Genomic DNA, 18,786 nt, shown 5'->3' with positions numbered 1-18,786 from the left:
CTACTTTGTGTTTAGTGTTTATCAGCAAATGTTACCATGCCAACACACTAAACTAAGATTGAGGACATGGTAAATGTTATACCTGCTAAACAGCATTGCCATTGTGAGCATGTTAGTGTTTAACTCGAAGCACCGCTGTGCCTCAGTACAGCCACACAGAGCTGCTTATCCCTCAGGAAGTGGATTCATTAACTACACATTAGGAAGCTCTAATGCTTGAGAGGACGTAGCAGTCGTATCACAGCACATTTAATTAATATATTTCCAAAGTTGCCTTTAATTAGATATCCTGGCAGGAGAATACGCAGCTTGTAACCTCTTCTAGCAGTGTTTGTGTATATTTCTGTACTCTGGTTTCAAGCAGTGACAGAAGAGGACAGAGCAGAGGGGGAGGTCTGAATAGATAATCTGCTGGTGGGAAGATATTAACATATAAACATATTTACAGAACCGGGTGGTCGGGGGGAAAGCTGCCGTTATCTGCTATCCTCTGCTCGCCATCGAATTTGTCAAACTGGATCCTCGTCGTCAGGCAAGAAAGAGACTTCACAGTTTGTCGCCTCAAGATGGTAAACAAAGGGCCAGCATGGCACGAAAGAATCAGAACATCTGCGCGAGGACAAAATGTTATCTCCAAAAAGCACTGTTGGTTCTCGTGGTTATAGTTGTTGGCGATGACAGCTAATAAGAAACCATCCCAGCTCTTTTTTTGACCTTTTCCTGTTCACTACGTGTTCACTGTCATCCGCTCCGGCACGTCTAACGGTGGCCAGATGTCCCAGATGGCGGGCTGGGCTGTGCTCTGTCAGCAGATCTGTGAGCCGAGTGTGAGCTTAGCATGAAACATTGACACGGCACACCAGTCCTCCAGGGATGCAGCCAAGGAGACCTGCAGAGCCATACAGCTTGCTCTCTTTGTCTTCCTGCCTTTATAAAACAGTACGGTAGCCACATTACACGGGTCGTATAAATTCTGTGTCTGAGGACTGTTGTACCCGTCAGCACATACAGGATTTTTAGTGGCTTTTTCCCAGGAAAAAAGGACAGACAAGAGGACAAAAGACAAGAGGAATCACATATTTAAAGTCCTTGACAAAACACACAGGACCAACCAACAGCTTTCTGTGAAGGAGGAATTTATTTTGTGTCTCTGCTTCTATGTTAATCTCTTCATGATGCACCCAGCATCATAAAGGTTACAAACAGCAGTACAGCTGATGTGTGCTATTAAAATGACTGCATTATTAAAACAGATGAGGAACCCTGTACCCTCTACCCCAAAACTAAGCCAGAAAACCAATGTTTTGTCAGCACAAATTCAGGTATCCGGCTTAGCAAGTAGTCGTCCCTTAAAATTCTGCAAGCTCAAATCAGCACCAGTGCTGGCTGTGCCATGTGTAAGGCGTGGGCTCCTATTGTCAAAGCAGGTAATCCTCTCTTGATCCTGATTTTGTCACACTGTGAGCGTTGAAAATTAAACCTGGGTGGAAACGGCACAATCAAACAATATTATCTCCCATTAAAGACACTGCCCTGGCTCAAAGCACAGCGTCCTTTCTTGTTTTTAAAGACTGCAAAACTGGTAGGATTTTAAAAACAAATACAATATATTTCTACATATACAGTATATAAAGCTTTTTAGTAACTAGTAACAAAAACGACCAGAGAGACGTAATCAGAAGGCACAGCGAGACAGTGGTGACAGCGGCTGCTCAGCGAGGAGACTGTAAACATTTTGTCCTGTTTGTCCGAGAAGAGAGATACCAGGAAGGGCTTGAGTGTTTCCAGAAGGCAGTGTGTGAGCCACTGGAGTGGCAGTCGTTTTAAAAACTGTGTTGTAAGGCTAAAAACACTTGATATATGAAATCTTGCACAGGGATGTGTAGGCAGCAGCAGATACAAGGTTCTCTCTCTGCAGGTCATTACATTGATCTAGATTGAATTCACCCACGCACCGGATCAAGTGGTGCACCGTCATTATCGCTGATTCTCGTCAAATCTTAAAGGCAAAAGACTGTTTGTTTGTGTTTCGCGTTGGCCGAACTTCATTAGATTTCTCATCCTCTCCTTAATTCATCCAGTCCCCAAAAAATGTGGCCAACACACTCAGAAACCTGGATTTGTCATTATTACTGGAGCGTAATCTCCTTGAATGCCCCTCCCTGCCGGATGAGCAGCGTTCAGCAGCGTGTGTGTGGCTGTTTGCCGAATTCCACTGGCTGGCCGAGGGAGGTGCATGGTCGTGGATCACCAGGGTCTAAACCGACAGGCCGAGGCGAGCGACGTATTACGCGTTGTCGTATTTCTGCAGAGCCTCCTCGAGCTTGCCTGTGATCTTTTGGAAGAAGGCGATCTGCTGCTGCAGGTAGTGCTGCATCTGCGCCTTGAAGTCGCGCACGCGGATCTGGTGGAAGTGCTGGATCTCGGCCAGCGTGGCGCAGGAGATGATGTTGCAGCGCTCGTCGATGCCATCCGCCTGTGCCCGGTCCATCTTTCCCTCCTCCACGTGCTTCTGGCTCTCTTTCACCTTCGTCAGGGCTCCTGTTCAAGAATGAGAAAGTACAAATGATGATCATCTTTTGTATTTGTTATGCTTATTTTTTAAAGTGCTTCATCACTGTTCAATCAAAGAGGAAGTCATTCAGATGCTTTAATAACCAGTGCCAGAAAACAGACCACACATAGGACACATTTTAAACTCTCTTAGGGCACGAGACTTATTTCCTTAAACCTTGCATCAAACTCATCAAACAGACATCTGACTTTCAGACTGATGTTAGTTAATTAATATTCTTAATCATCTTTGCTATTTAAGATTCAAGAGCACAGTTTGACAGGACATTTATAACTTCAAGGAAGTGGCCAAAAATAGTTTAAAGAACAGTTTGTTCCTGAGAACCACATCTGTGTCTATAGTTAGGGAACGGGAGGAGGCCTGGCTCTAAAAAATATCTGATACATTATGTCACTTGAAAGGCCTCTTACCGACCTTTTAAGGGGATGTTGGCAGTTTGATACCATCTACCAGTGAAAGTTGGCAGTTTCAAGCACATATTATGACAATGGATAACTGAACCCTGAATGTGAACACGTCTGTTTTGGAAGATATTTTTAATGCTGATGTCATGGTGAGGCAAATCATTGAGTCCTAAACTCCTCTCCTGAACAACAACTTTCCATTAATAGCTTTGCAAACAGAACTAGGTACAGCAGGTCTGACTAATTTTGGATTTCTCCACACTTTCTGAACAAACAATGAACAGGGCAGCCGCAGTGTGAGAGATGCCCCCCAAATAAAGCTAAAATACACTCTCTGATGAGTGGATTAAATGGTGTGTTTATCAGAACGAGCTAGTAACCTGGTAATACATCTTATTTCCAAGGATATAGAGCATTTTATTGGCTAATTATATTTCATGGGGTTTCTTGTACTGACATACAAGAACGATGCTGTTTCTTAATGTCCATGTTATGCATTAACATGGATAATAAACTGGTGGTGATGCTGATATTTTAGCTTTAGCCTCAGTGATTTAGCACAGCGTAAATAACCATCAAGAGCATATTTAAAGACCTCTTTTACAGGGTTCTCTGTTTAAACAAGTCAGCTTGAAACATTAAAAAGTCAGTCAGCTTCTTAGGGCTGAAGTTAGCTTTGCTTTAGCTAGCCAGGCAGTTATGTGAGCTTTTGTCTGATTGTGTCCGAAATTAGGGATTTATTTTAAAATGTTATATGAATTTAATATTAATTAAAGAGTTAATCGTGCAAGAACAGCAACAGTCGCTGATGAATTGAGTTAACTGTGCAAGAGGTAGAAGTTGGCCAACAGTCATTCGTATTTCGACATTTTCAGATCCGTTCACACAAAATATTTCATCAAAAAACAACTTACACTCTTTAGGTACGTCTCGGCGACTTGATTTCAGCTGTTAGACATGGCTTTGATCACTACAAGTGAATTTAAATGATCAATTTAAGAATAAACTACACTCTGTGAAAAGGAAATCCAGCATGTCACACTCATACAGAGAGTAAAACACCCCTCACTCTGCCAGGAAGAGGTACTTGCTATCGTCACTGTGGTGGACACTTGTGGCAAGAAAATCGACACATGATGGTTCACAAAGCTCCCATCTTGACACTTGTGATCTGCAACTGCTGCTACTTCCTTAAATAAAAACCCTGCAGAGTTTTTCTTGCTGCAGAATGAGCCTTCAGCCTTACCAAAAAAGATTACCCTCCAACTTTCCAGACAGATGGTTCGATGGGAGCAGAAGGCAGAGGTCAAAACACCAGGAGCTCAAGACAGATGACTTATCAAACCGCTGACATTTTACAACTGAGTAAAAGGAAGAAATGTCATGAGCAATAAGCATTAAGATGAAGAGCAGAGAATCTGAAAGGATATGACCTTCTGTCTGATCTTGGTACTTAAAGTTTACATGTCACAGCTGGACCCGAAGAGGACTTTCATGGGTTGTGACATGAATGCTAATGTATGTGTGCGTACATGATTTCTGAGTGCTTGCTCATGTCAAAGAAATGATTATCTGAACTTGATGGTAGGCCAGAGAGGACAAGAAGAGGGGAAGCTTCTACTTCTTTAATTAACTTTGCAGCTCTTGTGATATTATCTTGTGTTATAGATAGTTGGTGGTCGAGCATCACATCAAGTATTTTTGCTTCTCTGCGTTCGAGGAACACTACTCACGTCGCTTTGTGGTTTAGATTATTCGTATTTTGAATTTTACAAATTCCAGTAGCCTCTCTCATATACATTGAGACTGGTAGATGAAAGCTCTTGTATTTTCCCTTTCTAGACCCTCACACCAAGAGATCAGAGACGGGATGGAACAAAGTACAAATACTTTGCTACTGTACTTAAGTAGATTTTTCATGTATCTTTACTTGAGTATTTATTTTTCTGACAACCTTTTACTTCAACTCCCTATGTTTTATCACACAGTTCTGTACTTTCTACTCCTTACATTCTCACAAACAGACTAGTTACATTAGTTTTAATGCATTTCAGGGGAATCGTCCATTATTTTTATTTTGCATCATTGCACGCCGCCTTCCCATCACCACAAGTGTGTTCTCAGCTGACAGAGAGGGAGACCTGAATGAGGAGGAAGAGGCATGTTAGTGTCTCGTATCTGCAGAGACTCTGCAGTCCTCTGCCTGGATTTTCTTACTGTCTCAATTTTTTGCTGCCTGGGACATTTTACCAAACTAAAACGTTGGTATTTGAAGTCCTGCGAATGAGACTCAACAATCAACTATCTATCAGGTGTGTTGTCTGAACAGTTCAGACAAATCCTTCTGATTCTACCTTTAAGTTTAATAGTCTGAATTATATTAATATGATGTGAGGATCTGTTAGCTTTGCACCAAAATGGCTGGTAGAAATGTCCTTCAGAGGGATACTTTTCACTTTTATACTTTGAGTACATTTCAGAGCCTGTACTTACTTTTACTTGAGTCTACTTGAGTAGAGAATGTTTGTACTTTTACATCCTCTACAAGAGATTTTAATCAAGAGTATGAGATCTAAAAAATAAAAATGGTGGTAGTATAATATTGTCAAGGCCCTGCCCACATACTGTCTTTATAAAATAAAGTCTTGTGTCATGGAGTAAGTGTGCAGGCGTTGCCTTTTTTGGTGACACCTTTGTATTTTCTCAATATCATTAAAATACTCATAGTTGTAACCCTGAGTTGGTTTAAAATATCTAGCTATAAGCCCATTTGATGTGTCATAGTTCCTTGTTTATGCGGCACGTTCCTGCTGCATAAAGAGTTATGGCTCCTGTGTTTCAGATATTGAGGCAACCTGATGTCAACACAGACGTGTTGTAATCGCTCAAAATGACAAAGACAGCATGTAGTAAGACGAGTTTAACTCCATGCATGGCTTAAAAAGCTGACAGACATCGTCATTTCTGAGCAGTGGCTTGATGCCGAAGTGCAAAGGTGAGATTTGCGCCTTGCAGACATGCAGCAAAACTTCCTGTATTGGCCTGTCATGGGACTTTTCAAGTCATTATGTGAGCTTAGTCACCATCTCTCTTCTTTAAAGGCAGATTCAGACTGCTTGTTTCCTGAAATGGGAGACTCACTGACCTAACCCTGCACTCTGTTGGCTTCAGTCTAGTCTTGTCTCAATTTTTTGCTGCCTGGGACATTTTACCAAACTAAAACGTTGGTATTTGAAGTCCTGCGAATGAGACTCAACAATCAACTATCTATCATGTGTGTTGTCTGAACAGTTCAGACAAATCCTTCTGATTCTACCTTTAAGTTTAATAGTCTAAATTATATTAATATGATGTGAGGATCTGTTAGCTTTGCACCGAAATGGCTGGTAGAAATGTCCTTCAGAGGGATACTTTTCACTTTTATACTTTGAGTACATTTCAGAGCCTGTACTTACTTTTACTTGAGTCTACTTGAGTAGAGAATGTTTGTACTTTTACATCCTCTACAAGAGATTTGAATCAAGAGTATGAGATCTAACGTTTTCTCTTAAAAAATTAAAATGGTGGTAGTATAATATTGTCAAGGCCCTGCCCACATACTGTCTTTATAAAATAAAGTCTTGTGTAATGGAGTAAGTGTGCAGGCGTTGCCCTTTTTTGGTGACACCTTTGTATTTTCTCAATATCATTAAAATACTCATAGAGTTGGTTTAAAATATCTAGCTATAAGCCCGTTTGATGTGTCATAGTTCCTTGTTTATGCGGCACGTTCCTGCTGCATAAACAGTTATGGTTCCTGTGTTTCAGATATTGAGGCAACCAATGTTTGGTTGCCTCAATATCTGAAACACAGGAACCATGGCTGGTATACGTAGGTTTGATGTCAACAGAGACGTGTTGTAATCGCTCAAAATGACAAAGACAGCATGTAGTAAGACGAGTTTAACTCCATGCATGGCTTAAAAAGCTGACAGACATCGTCATTTCTGAGCAGTGGCTTGATGTCGGAGTGCGAAGGTGAGATTTGTGCCATGCAGACATGCAGCAAAACTTCCTGTATTGGCCTGTCATGGGATCATTATGTGAGCTTAGTCACCATCTCTCTTCTTGAAAGTCAGATTCAGACTGCTTGTTTCCTGAAATGGGAGACTCACTGACCTAACCCTGCACTCTGTTGGCTTCAGTCTAGCCTTAAAGTAAAAAAAAAAAGAGGAAAAAAAGATGTATGGCTGCCTTTTTTTCTTCTTTAAATCTAGCAACTCTCAACGTGTAAGGCTATAAAGCACACAGAGCAAAATCAAGACAAAATCCCTCCTCAAAGACATCTCTCTGCCCTTCCCCCCCAAAATCTGCCCAGTTTGCCTTCTGGCTGTACTTTCCTCAGCTGCAGTTTAACCCAGATCTTTGAAATTCCTCTAATGCACAACAGACTGAACATGACAGAGAGAGACGCAGAGATAACAAGGGAACAGAGACGGGGTGGAAAGGAGAACAAACACAGCTGTCCAAAGACTTAAATGCCAATCCCAAAGGTGTTTACTGTACCTTGAAGGGTCTCTGGCTTCCTGCGTTTTAAAAGCCCACTAATGGACTAAGGAGGAATACTTGTTACCATGGTGACTTTATGAGAAAGGCAATAGTTCAGTCGGAGAAGATGTGTCAGCAAACTGCAACAGACAGAGCCACATTACTTTTATAGCTGCTGGAAGTAAGCTCTGCAGACCAGCTGCCAAAACCCAGCCACCAATAAGATACTGAGTCTGTCAAGTGTGGCTGCAAGTATAGACTATTTTCATTGTTGAATAATCTTCTAGATTTATTGATTCTTTACTCTATGATTTGTCATGAAAATAGTTTAACATGCTCGTCACAATTACCCAGAGACCAACGCGAAGTCTTCGAATTGCTCGTTTTGTCCGACCAACAGCGCAAGATACTTCACTGGCTGTCAGGGAGCGTTCTTCCACAGTCAGACTTTAGGATCTACTTTCTGGACTGTGGGAACTTTGTAATAAGTGTTACCGCCAAATAAATTTAAAAAAAAATAAAATATCTGATGAACCAATTTCATTACAGTAGATCCTCTTTTAGATTACAAAGTTGTGCCATATTGCAGCATCTGATGTCTCGTTGTAGAACCGCTGCTTCCTCTTCTGCTGTCTTTGCTTTGCAGAGTGCTGCCAGTGAGTGACTGACAGAGACACAATAGAACGATTAGCTTAAATTGCAGCCCTTGACATCGCTAATATTTGGGATAATGCTCGTGTGTTGATATAAACCTTTAGAGATTCAAGATGTAACACCCCAGCATCACCTGCAGTGATTAACGAGGTCTGTAGCATACTGCAGTGTCACACCACATGAAGTGATAAAGCCGAACGCCTCTGCAGAGATCCTCCCTGGGTATACGGAGGTGGCACCGAGCCCTCCTGGACTCACTGCAGGCAGCAGCTTCGGCTCTTACGTAATCCCTTGTTACACAACACTGAGCTACAGCGAGCCTGTGACCTAAACAAACCAGTGGCAATCCCCATCTTATCACTCAACACCCTGGTCATCCGCTCGTGCTTTGGAGGGCATTTAACTAGCCCGAAACAATACATCAGACGGTGTTTGCACAGAAGGAGTGTCGGCAGAAAGACTGACTCAGCAGGCAGGCCTGACGTCTTTGTAAATCTGTGCCTTCACTGACTCGCCTGCCATTGTTTTATCACCTCATCTGGTGATAAAACTTTGATGACATCAGTCAAAATCAGCTCGCAGTGATGTGCTGAATTGATCAAATTAAGAAAGTCAGAATGGAAACGAAGTAGGCCAAGCCAAACAGCATTTTACCACCTTAATTACTTATTAACTTAATCTGTTGTGTATGCAGACTATGCTTTCAAGCAAACTAATCAAATTAGAAAAACAGACAATTGTAGTGCGTAGTAGTGTGTAGTAATAGTAGTATGTAAATGTGATCGAGGACGTTCCTCTTTGTATTGAAGTTCTTCAAAGTTATCACACTGATAAGTGTTTCACTTGACAAATACTGTGAGCTGTAAAAAAAAAAAAAAAAGAGATGTGACTTTTCACATCCTCCTAAATACCCAGTCTCCTCTGATTGGTCAGCTCACACACACCTGAGCCGGCACCGCTAACAACAACAGAGCAGATGTGCTAAATTAATTCTTACATGCCAAACTAGTCCCTAGGCAGGAATTATGAAAATGTGTGACATGGTGACTTAGTGTGATGTCACGAAGTCACGGAATTAAAGGCTACCGGCGAGGCGTTTCAGGAGCAGTTTCTTCTGTGGGAAAGAGGAGCTTCTGTTGGTGCAGACTTTGTGCTTTTTAACTTTCAAGATCTCTCATATGCACTACCCATACATAAAACACTGAAAGACAGGTAAAAAGCATAAAATATATTAGATCTCCTTTAATATTCAGTTCCCCTCTTTCTTCAGTTTCTATACGAGTAATCATTTTTAGTTCCTTCACTTGTCATCAAGGAAACCAGAGTTGATACTATTTTTGGATTGCAAACACTGAACATTTACAGTATGAAACCTCTGTCCTCCCTTCCTCTTTCTCTGAGCTGTCGAGACCACGATATTAGATTAGGACCAAAATAAAACATGTGAAGCTCAATTCGTTTTTTGAAAGCAACAACAGCTATGTTGTCAATATCATTGTCCAGGTCAAGCTCCACGCTAATGGCTAATGGGGCCCCTGAAGAGTTGGAGATCAATAGGGTGATGTTCAGTTTCCCTCTGTGGGAAAGCTCAGATTTCACTGGTCACTTTCATCAGATCAAATAAAACCCCGTCTGGTGTCTGAGCTCCTAATGAGACAGATGTACAGAGCTAAAAATGGAATTGACTGAGAGGCGATGTTTTGACAGGTTTCTACTGAAGACAGCAACAATGATTAGACTGCAAGACCGCCTCAAGAGAAAACCTCTTAAAAAGGGGTAATGCAGCTTCTTACTGACTTCAACTCTCGGCTAAGCTCCACCGATGCATGACCACAGCACTACTCAGCCCCACTTGGCCTGTTTCTGTGCGACCACTGCGGAAATGTGCACTTTGGTTTGAGACAACAAAGGATGTGGCCTAGCCTCTCATCAGGTGTCTGACAGAGAGAGGGGACAGCAATAAAGCTCACTTCATAACAGGAGAATGGCACTTGTGAACATTTCCTGCGCACGTTTATCAGGAAAGGCGTTTTAAAAACGGGGCAACAGATGGGATGGAAAAGGGAAGTGTTCGATGAAATACATGAGAAGGCCGACATGTGCATGAGCGGCGTACGTTTTAGCTCGCAGGTGCACAGTTTCGTCCCCACACAATGATATAATGCCAGTTGAGACTTAAGCTGTCTGTGTTTTCATTAAAAAACACCTATTCTTTCATGCACCGTTCTCTCTAATTACAGTCATTTCAGTGCAGTATTAACAGTTGTCAAGTGCTGCAATGTTCTGTAAGACCTTCAGGTGAGTACACAACATAAGTGAATGTCAAGTGCCTCTGCAGGGGGTATCTGCATGTAATGCTCCCTGGTAACATGCAGGCAGTCAGTTGTCATGAACGACTATATTTAATGTACTGCAGCCATGCAGCTTCATAAATGTTTATAGCCTCGTGCAGATATTAACTAACAGGCCTAGCAGTATGAGTGGTAACACGAAAAGTCTGCTTGCACACACTGAGTTTAAGGATAAACTGGCGTGAATCTATTTTTGCTTTTCCTATAAATAGAAAGAAATTAGGAATGGGCCCTTTGCTCACATAATGATTAAATAGGAAAGGAATGCAGGCATGAAAACAAACTGGCTCCACCGAATTCAAAATAAACAGAAGCTAAACAGTCCTCTAAAAGCAAGATGAGATCAGGGTCAATTTGGATTCAATATGCTGCACGCGCCTCTCCTCTCATGTGCCCCGGCTTCATCAGCTCTGTTTCCAGTCGGCCAGTGTGGTGAAGCCCTTCAACGTCGCGCCTGCAGCAAGGTCTTCCACGGTGTGCTATCAAATCAAGAGTTTGTAATCTATGGAATTAAGGCCGAGGCTTTATCACGCCAGACTGCGTAAATGGCCCGCGTCACCTTATTTGGGGCTGTGTGCGGCCTACGTGGCGAACTTCATTTGAGCTGACTGGGAAGTTTGTGTCGCGCTGCAGCCAAAACACAGCCTGTGCCGTTTCCCCAGCGTTGTCTATTGTGGAGTGAATGGGCCCAGTGTTTGTAAGGGAGCCAAATGATAAACCAAGATGTCCACGGAAGGCAAGGCGGGGGAGTCAACAACACAAGTCAGCAGCAAAATGCTAAACTTAAAAAGGGACAGTTCACTCCAAAGTCATAATGACATATTTTCCTGTTACCAGTAGTGCTATTTATCCAACTTGTTTGTTTTGCTGTGAGTTGATGAGTTTTGGAGATATCGGCTGTTAAGATGTTGACCTTCTCTCAAATGTAGTGGAACTAGATGACACTCGACTTGTGGTGCATACATTTAAAACGACTCAACAACAATGTCTCCTTCCAGAAATCATGACGTGGTTACTCAAGATAATCCATAACCTCGTTTTGAGCAGTTTCATGTCGGAAGGATGAATGAAGCTGCATCCACTCATGGAGGAAAGGCCAATTTACTAAGTTTCAGGAGTTTTCCAAGTGTTTGTTTTTTGGCATTTCGAGCACCACAAGACGAGCGTCACTTATTTCCATTTAGTGTTGGCAGAAAAATAAAATGTCTTTAATCGATACGATGCGACATTTGATACCATTTTCAATACCATAACAGACAACTGACATTGAGGGACTGATTGACCCTTTAAAATTTGTCTCTTCTTTGTCACTTTGGCAAATTACAGGTTAAAAGTCATTCATTGGATTCATGTACCTGGTAAGTTAAATACTGGACACCACAGGGGGCTGTGACTGGTGGATGAAAAGATTATTTTTCCACCCTGATCCTGAGAGTCACCAGGACTGATCATAATACATGGAATGAGAGGGATTAGTTCACATCATCCTCTAATGTTCATAAGTGTATACAGGCCCATGTCCTATATGGTGTCCTAGACTGTTGACACTGCTTCAGGTAGGTGTCCAGTTCTCTGTGGTTTTAAAGATGTATGTTTGTGATTTAAATTGAGATCTACTCTATAGAAGCATAAAGGCATACACATAAATGCTCAGAAAGTAGGCAGGTTTTAACTTACAGTACACAGGCGGTGGTTTGAGTTGCATGTTTCCCTTTTCCTGTATCTCTTCCCCATCAGAAGGAAGCAATTGTGCCACATTCTCAAACATGGTAAACAGCATTGAGAGCTTCTCTCAACTGATACAATGCTATGCCTCTTGCATAACAGCGTTGCCTCTCATGAGAGTGACATTTAGCCTTGCAATGAGAACAATCAGCGGTTTAGGGTCATGTAGGATGACGCCATGGATTAGTATAACATTGACTTTCTGTGCAGAGACACACAAAACATGTGGACAATCATCTATGAAGGATTCAATCGCAAATCTTATTTTTGGGTCAGTGCTGTGCCAGGTAGGACACTCTCCATCTCCGGAGCACCAGTGTGTCATACTTGATCTGTAATGGAAAATCAAACACAGCCAAACGGGTGCCGCCCATTTCAGCAGGCGGGGACAAACACGTAAACCAATATCCAAATGCAAACACTGCATATTTGTTTTGCAAAAAGACAGAAGCCTGTGTCGTGACCTGGCTGCTGTCTGCTGGGGACAAGTCAAACAAGTCAAACTGCTTGAAACTAATTACGCTGTTTATCTTTTTACTGCCAACAAACACACTGATTACTTCACTGTAAAGCCTGGTGATTGTACCTCAGCCAACCTTATGGTAGAAAGAAAGTTGTGGAAATTGGATTTACGATCCCACAGGTGCCATATTGTTTTATTTTATACCTGTATATGTAGTGAATTTTAACTGGAGCCCTGGGATTATGAAACATTTAAGAAGACATGTTTTTAGTGAGGGATTTTAATTGTGTGTATCTTGAATTTACAAATCATCCTGTCTTTAGTCTATTTTTTGTAATTAATAGTTGCTTCATTGTCTAGTGGGAATGTAACTAAACAGTCAAAGTTGGCAACAATCTGTGTCTTGATGTCATTAACGCTGCAGTGATTAAAAGTAAAAACTCTCTGATTCCAACTTGTGTATATGAATATGTGTAAATGTGTATATTTCCTGGTTTCTTTACTCCTCTGTGACAGTAAACTGAATCTGAAAGCTCAATCTCTGGGTTGTGGACAATACAATACATTTGAGGGCGTCGTCTTGATCTTTAGGAAACACTAATCGATATTTGTCACCATTTTCTCACATTTTATAGACACAACAAACAAACAAATGACTCATCGACTAATCAAAGAAATAATTGACAGGTTAATCGTCAATGAAAAATAACAGCTATAAATAAGAATTTGACAACTGGGAGGCTCCTGTGAAAGCAACCTTTACAAAATGATAAACAAAAGTATGAAGTCAGTGTGACAGTGTGGTTACTCTACCTTTCTGGACATGGATGATGTCTGGGTAGTTTGCCAGGTGTCCTTGGTAAAGACCTAACAAATCTGTGATAGGGTCCAGATCCTTGCTGGGCTGCTCAGCAAAATACTCTCCGATGGCTTCATACGCGTCCCCAGTGAAGGAGATAGCCTGGTTGAGTCCAACAGAGTACGTCTGCTGGTCCATCTCGAAGGCCTGGCTGAGGACCTTGAATGACATCCCCACTTTCTGATACTCCTTCTTAAAGCCACTGATCTGCTTGCGGGCGAACTCGTTGACAGTGGCGTTGAGCTGCAAGGTGCTGTCATCCATCCTCTTGGTGAAAGTCTTGAATCCGTCTATTTTGCTCTCCACCTCCTGGAAGTCGAGCGGAGCCGCTGGGGTGCTGATGGTGAGGAAAAAGTTGGCTCCAACCATCTCGTCCTTCTCCGCCTTCCTCTTACCCTGCTTCCAGGCCTTCTCGTCGGTGCTGTTGCAGGTGAGGAAGTGCTGGAACACGTCACACTTGGCTAGGACAGGGTGGCTGGTCATGTGGTTCATCCACCATATGAGGCCTTTCCTCCTCTTGGAGATGAAGTCCTCCTCGAAGCGCCCCGTGGCCTGCTTCTCCGGGATGTGTGGAACTGATATGACAGGAAATTTCTCCACGAGCCGAGCGTACAGCCAGTCAAAGTGCTTATACCTCCTGTTCACCTGGGTCTGAGTGTGGGTGGGTGTCAGCTTATAGGCGATGTAGCTTTTCATGCCCTTGAACTTGGTCTGTTTAGTGGGGTCGTCAATTGTGCAAGAGAATGGGTATGGGTTCTCCTGCCACTCAGGACCATACTGACCCATCACCACGCAGATCTTATCCCCGTCCTTCACAAAGCCGGCTGCCTCCCCGAGCACAAACGCCTCTCCCCCCGACTTCACAAAGGTTGAAAACCGGTTCAGGTTTCTACTGACTGTGGCAGAGCTCTTCGCCTGCTGTGCATTACCTCTTGACATTGAGGACGTTGACACTCTGTAAGTGGATGGCCCATTGTCATATTCATGATACCTTCCTCCTACAGTCCCTGGTTCATCTGCAACAGTAGAGCTGTCATCCCAGTCATCATCCCAGTCATCATCGCTCCCTTGGCTGGGCTGCTGGTAGGCGTGCTGCTGCTGCTGCTGCTGCTGCTGCTGCTGCTGAGGCGGCTGCTGCTGCTGCTGCTGTGTGAAAGGGGTGAAAGCAGGCGGTTTGGAAAAGTTCTCAACTTTATTCTGAGGCTTATAAGAGCCGTCAAAACCTCCGGATGGGATGTTTGCGTATCGGGAGTCCGGGTAAGTGTCCCCAGATGTGCTGCTGCTGCTGTTGTTGTTGACCGTGGAGGCGGCGTCGCTCCTCAGGATCTGCACGTAGGACGCGGGGAACAGTCCCCGCTCCCCTCGGCTGTTCACCCCCTCAAACCAGCCGTCAATGTCCTGCTCGCTGTACAACGTGAGGATCTCGCTCTCCTTCACCGACACCTCTCCTGGGTTTTCAGAGTTGAAGTCGTACAGCGCTTTGGCTCTGAGCGCCATGATTCACCACACCGCTGGAAGAAGGAGACCGGGGCAGCGGGCTAACTTCTGGCTGGCTGACCGGGGTGGGAGGGAAGCGCAGCGGGGCAGGCTAGCTTCAGTCAGCCCACCCGAGACTACTCTGGAAACTCCGCGGACAAAACTTCTCGGCGTGTGAGAAAACCCCCCCCGCTTATATCCCCTCCTGAAGCGGTCACTCCTCTCGGACAAACCTGGAGCGGGAACTGCGGTGTTGTACACCCCGAGGCTGCAGCGTGTGAAACTGGTGCGGTGGTATTTTCCCGCAACGACAACAACAACAACAACAACACTAATGTGAGCTCCTCCAGGCTCCCTCCTGTCCCACTCAGACGCTTCTGCCTTCACGCGCTGCCTGCGCAGCAACCGCACGTCGAGCAGGCTGAATAGTCGAGGGCGGAGCCACGAGAGGCTGCGATCCGCCCAGACAACACCAATCAACCGCCGGAGCGCTCCGACCAGGCTGCTGTGCACACCAACACACCACAGAGCGGCTCAGCAGCCTGTCAGGGTTGTCCCAATTAACAAGAGTTGTTTTGTGAGCGGGGTAGATAACAGTGGGAAAGACAGGGCCAGTGCTAACAGTTTTAAATACTGAGGTCATGAGTCTTTGCTGGCTGATTACACACATCCTCTCCACTCCTAATTTTAGTTGTTCTCAATACAGTTTCCCAAAAATGACTCGCAGGAAGGCAGAAATAGACTTAGAGCTTAAGATAAGGACAGCAAGACCGACCAAAGACAAGCTGAGAGCATACAAATATGTGTAGGCTATATATAAAAATGCATTAAAAAAAAAAAAAACAATGACCAGCACTGTGCAATGTCTCCATACAAGTGAGCATTTATGTACAAACTGGAAACAAATACAAACAGTGCAAAGAAATCAATACTGAATGGCTACAATGTTAAATATTACATCTTTTATTGATAAGAAGTGCTTTTTTCCAGAATTGGAATTTATGGGTTGGCCAATTTATTGGTTCAATATTGGATATATCGAAATCGGCGTATGTGTTGTCCAATATGTGCCAATATGAAGACAATATTTAGTCCTAAGCATTTAAAGTTAGCTCCTCCTCGACCAGCTACAGCATTGAATCACTAATTCATTGTTAAAGTGGTGCAATAACATAATATATAATAACATACCAGTGAAAAGCATACTTTTGCTTATGATACAACAGTTTTTGCATGATATTTATCATTATTAGACACATTTTATTAAAACATTGTCTATTTTTATGCAAAAATTCCATAAAGTGCAGGCATGAACGGAAAGAAATCTGTCCCCTAAAACAGTATTTTTCAGTAAATACCAAACTTTTGTTAATCATATGTGATGATTTTTTCAACCACATAAAAAGTTCTGTTTTCTTATATTGTTCATTGCTTAATCTGACATACTGCAGCAGAGCAGTGGTACATTCCCCAAAATCCATGACATACAGGACATCTCAGTGTTCTGACTGGTAGGTCATTACTCCAGGTCCCCTGAATGGATTATTCATGTTTTATTTAATTTAGCTTTCTGTAAATGATCAATTTTACTTCCACAGGGTAAAATCTAAAAGCAATTTCAAAGCATACTCAAGGGAACAAAAATCTGATGGGAAAATTAATGAACCCTTTAATTAATTTTGAAGGAATCAGTCAGTGAAACCCTACAATGTCAAAGGTGTAAATCAAAGAGTTTAAATGCCCACTAGGCTGCTAAAAGCCCAAAATTCCCAGAAAAAGTCACGAGGACATGACCTCAGTCACCTCAGTTGTTAGCAGCAGCCTCATTCAGAACCAGTGACTCATGCCCAGTCAAGACAATAAGTAGGATTCGATGTTCCTGTTTAACTGGGCATTATCACAAACCCATTGTAACTCATTTACATCAAACAAAAAGTGTGAGGCGAGTCAATAAGAACGCAACCGGTGTAGATGATAGACTGAACATCAGGTTAAACTTCATCATCATCTGAAAGGAATGTCGTTGTGCAAACGCTGACCGGTTCGCATCATGACGGTTCAACGCTCAAACCATTGTTAGTTCAAGACTGAGCAGCGAAATCCCTTACTGTCTGTTCTTTCTTCAGTCCAATGTTATGTAATCTGATTTACAAATACATGAACATGTCTACTGATCATTTAAGCAGGCTGTTATACAGTCCTAGACAAACATGGCTGAATGTCTTTACCCTGTGTGAGTTTGTTGTACCCAGCAAATAATTACACTTCATTAGAATGAAGTTCAGATCTCACAAGATCACTTCTCTCAGGAGGGGTAAGTCTTTGCAAGGCACCATAAAAACATAAAACACGAACGCAATAAAAACACAATGACAGGACAAGTCTCCTGGCCATCTAAATATTTAAAAACCTGTTCCAGTGCTCTGGGTGGAATGGTTTATTGATGAGATGCGCTGAAGTAGTTTGTTAATTAAATCTTTAACTACTACCTGTCATTAACAGGAAATAGCTAATACTCTGCCCCCTGTCCTATCAACTGATCTGGGATGCCACCCAAATACACAGCTTCAAAGAACATAAACTGGGGGCCACAGAATGAAGGGACGTTGGTAAGGATCCTTTTCATGTATATTGTCATTCTGAATACGTTTCATTGCAGCATTTAGTTTCAAAAGTCCATCCATTCATTTCAATGGTGTTATGGCACAGTAAGGAACTGATTCAGGGCTGGCCGTCTGTAAAACCTGCCTTATGGAGCTGCTAACTAACTCATAACCATGAGATATAAATGGAGCATTTTAGTTTCCCATAGACTAGTTGCAGCTTTTTCTCCCTCTGAAGAATTTAATTCTTACAGAAACACTGAATCCCTCCAATCAGTGGGAGTTTCAGTGACACATCACCAGCAGAAGTTGTTGTCTTGTGACTTCAGTGGTGAACTTTGCATGTTTACGAACACTGATTGTAATTCTAGACCACAAAAATAACACAAAATCCTGAACTGAGTGTTGTTTTCTTTTTATATCAACTGATATAATCCAAAAGTCAAATTTTTCAAGTTTTTGCACGATTTTTCTTGTATGTAATGACTCAGAGTAATCATTTTGTATTTGCTCAGAGACAGATCAGCACATCCTAAACCACCCATGTTGTGTTTTGTTGACATCCTATTACATCAACAAACCATTTCCTTGGGGAAAACTGCATACTTGAAAAGACAACAAGGCCTGTAGAGATGGCGTGTCATCACTACTCTGGTAGATGCTGCCCCCTTGTGGCTGTTTTTGGATCATTTTCAGGCCCATTAATTCTTCACAGTACTGTGGGGGAAAATAATATTAATGATAACAATAAAAATCTAAAATAAGAAAGTGTTTGGTTCAAGTCATTATTAGGAATTTCAATCTATTGTTTTCTTAAAGGAGCAATATGTAAGAATTCATGCTCAATACAAATTTAGAGCAGCATATCACCAGACTTTTAATTGATTCCTCAAACTTTTAAAGCTTTCACAAATGCACCTGACCTTCTTGCTGCCTCATTTGTACCTAAATGAAGCAATGTATTCAGTATGAAATATGACCTGTGATCAGTCAGTATAGGGCCTTATGATCATGTAAGTCATGGGGACACCTGTAGCTCAGGTGGTCGAGCAGGTCGGCCATGAATATTAGATGTGGTCCCGCGCTGCTTCTGTCCATTTGTAAAATGTGCTTGATTTAGACATTGAACTCTAACTGGCTCCTGATGAG

General features: G+C 42.5%; 1 protein-coding gene across 1 annotated transcript; it reads right to left on the bottom strand.

Moving 5' to 3' along the window:
• Window positions 1-1,122: 1,122 nt before the first annotated feature.
• snx18a (sorting nexin 18a) lies at window positions 1,123-15,487 on the bottom strand. The gene is made up of 2 exons (XM_084360810.1): window positions 13,513-15,487; window positions 1,123-2,541 (listed from the first exon to the last, which is right to left on the bottom strand). Exons 1-2 carry the CDS (start codon window positions 15,053-15,055, stop codon window positions 2,288-2,290), a joined length of 1,797 nt encoding a protein of 598 aa, XP_084216936.1. The 5' UTR covers window positions 15,056-15,487; the 3' UTR covers window positions 1,123-2,287.
• Between the last annotated feature and the right edge of the window lie 3,299 nt (window positions 15,488-18,786).

This window comes from Pagrus pagrus (genome assembly GCF_965226575.1).
Source record: "Pagrus pagrus genome assembly, chromosome: 8".
Classification (NCBI taxonomy): Eukaryota; Metazoa; Chordata; class Actinopteri; order Spariformes; family Sparidae; genus Pagrus; species Pagrus pagrus.
The sequence above is the reverse complement of the archived record's forward strand: the minus strand, read 5'-3'. Positions and strand labels throughout refer to the sequence as shown.

What these genes read in the sequence shown, in the direction of transcription:
- snx18a (XM_084360810.1), bottom strand. Translation starts at nt 15,055, where the DNA reads ATGGCGCTCAGAGCCAAAGCGCTGTACGACTTCAACTCTGAAAACCCA. An exon ending in CATCATCCATGTCCAGAAAG is followed by an intron (nt 2,542 to 13,512) that starts GTAGAGTAACCA and finishes ATTCTTGAACAG; the next exon opens with GAGCCCTGACGAAGGTGAAA.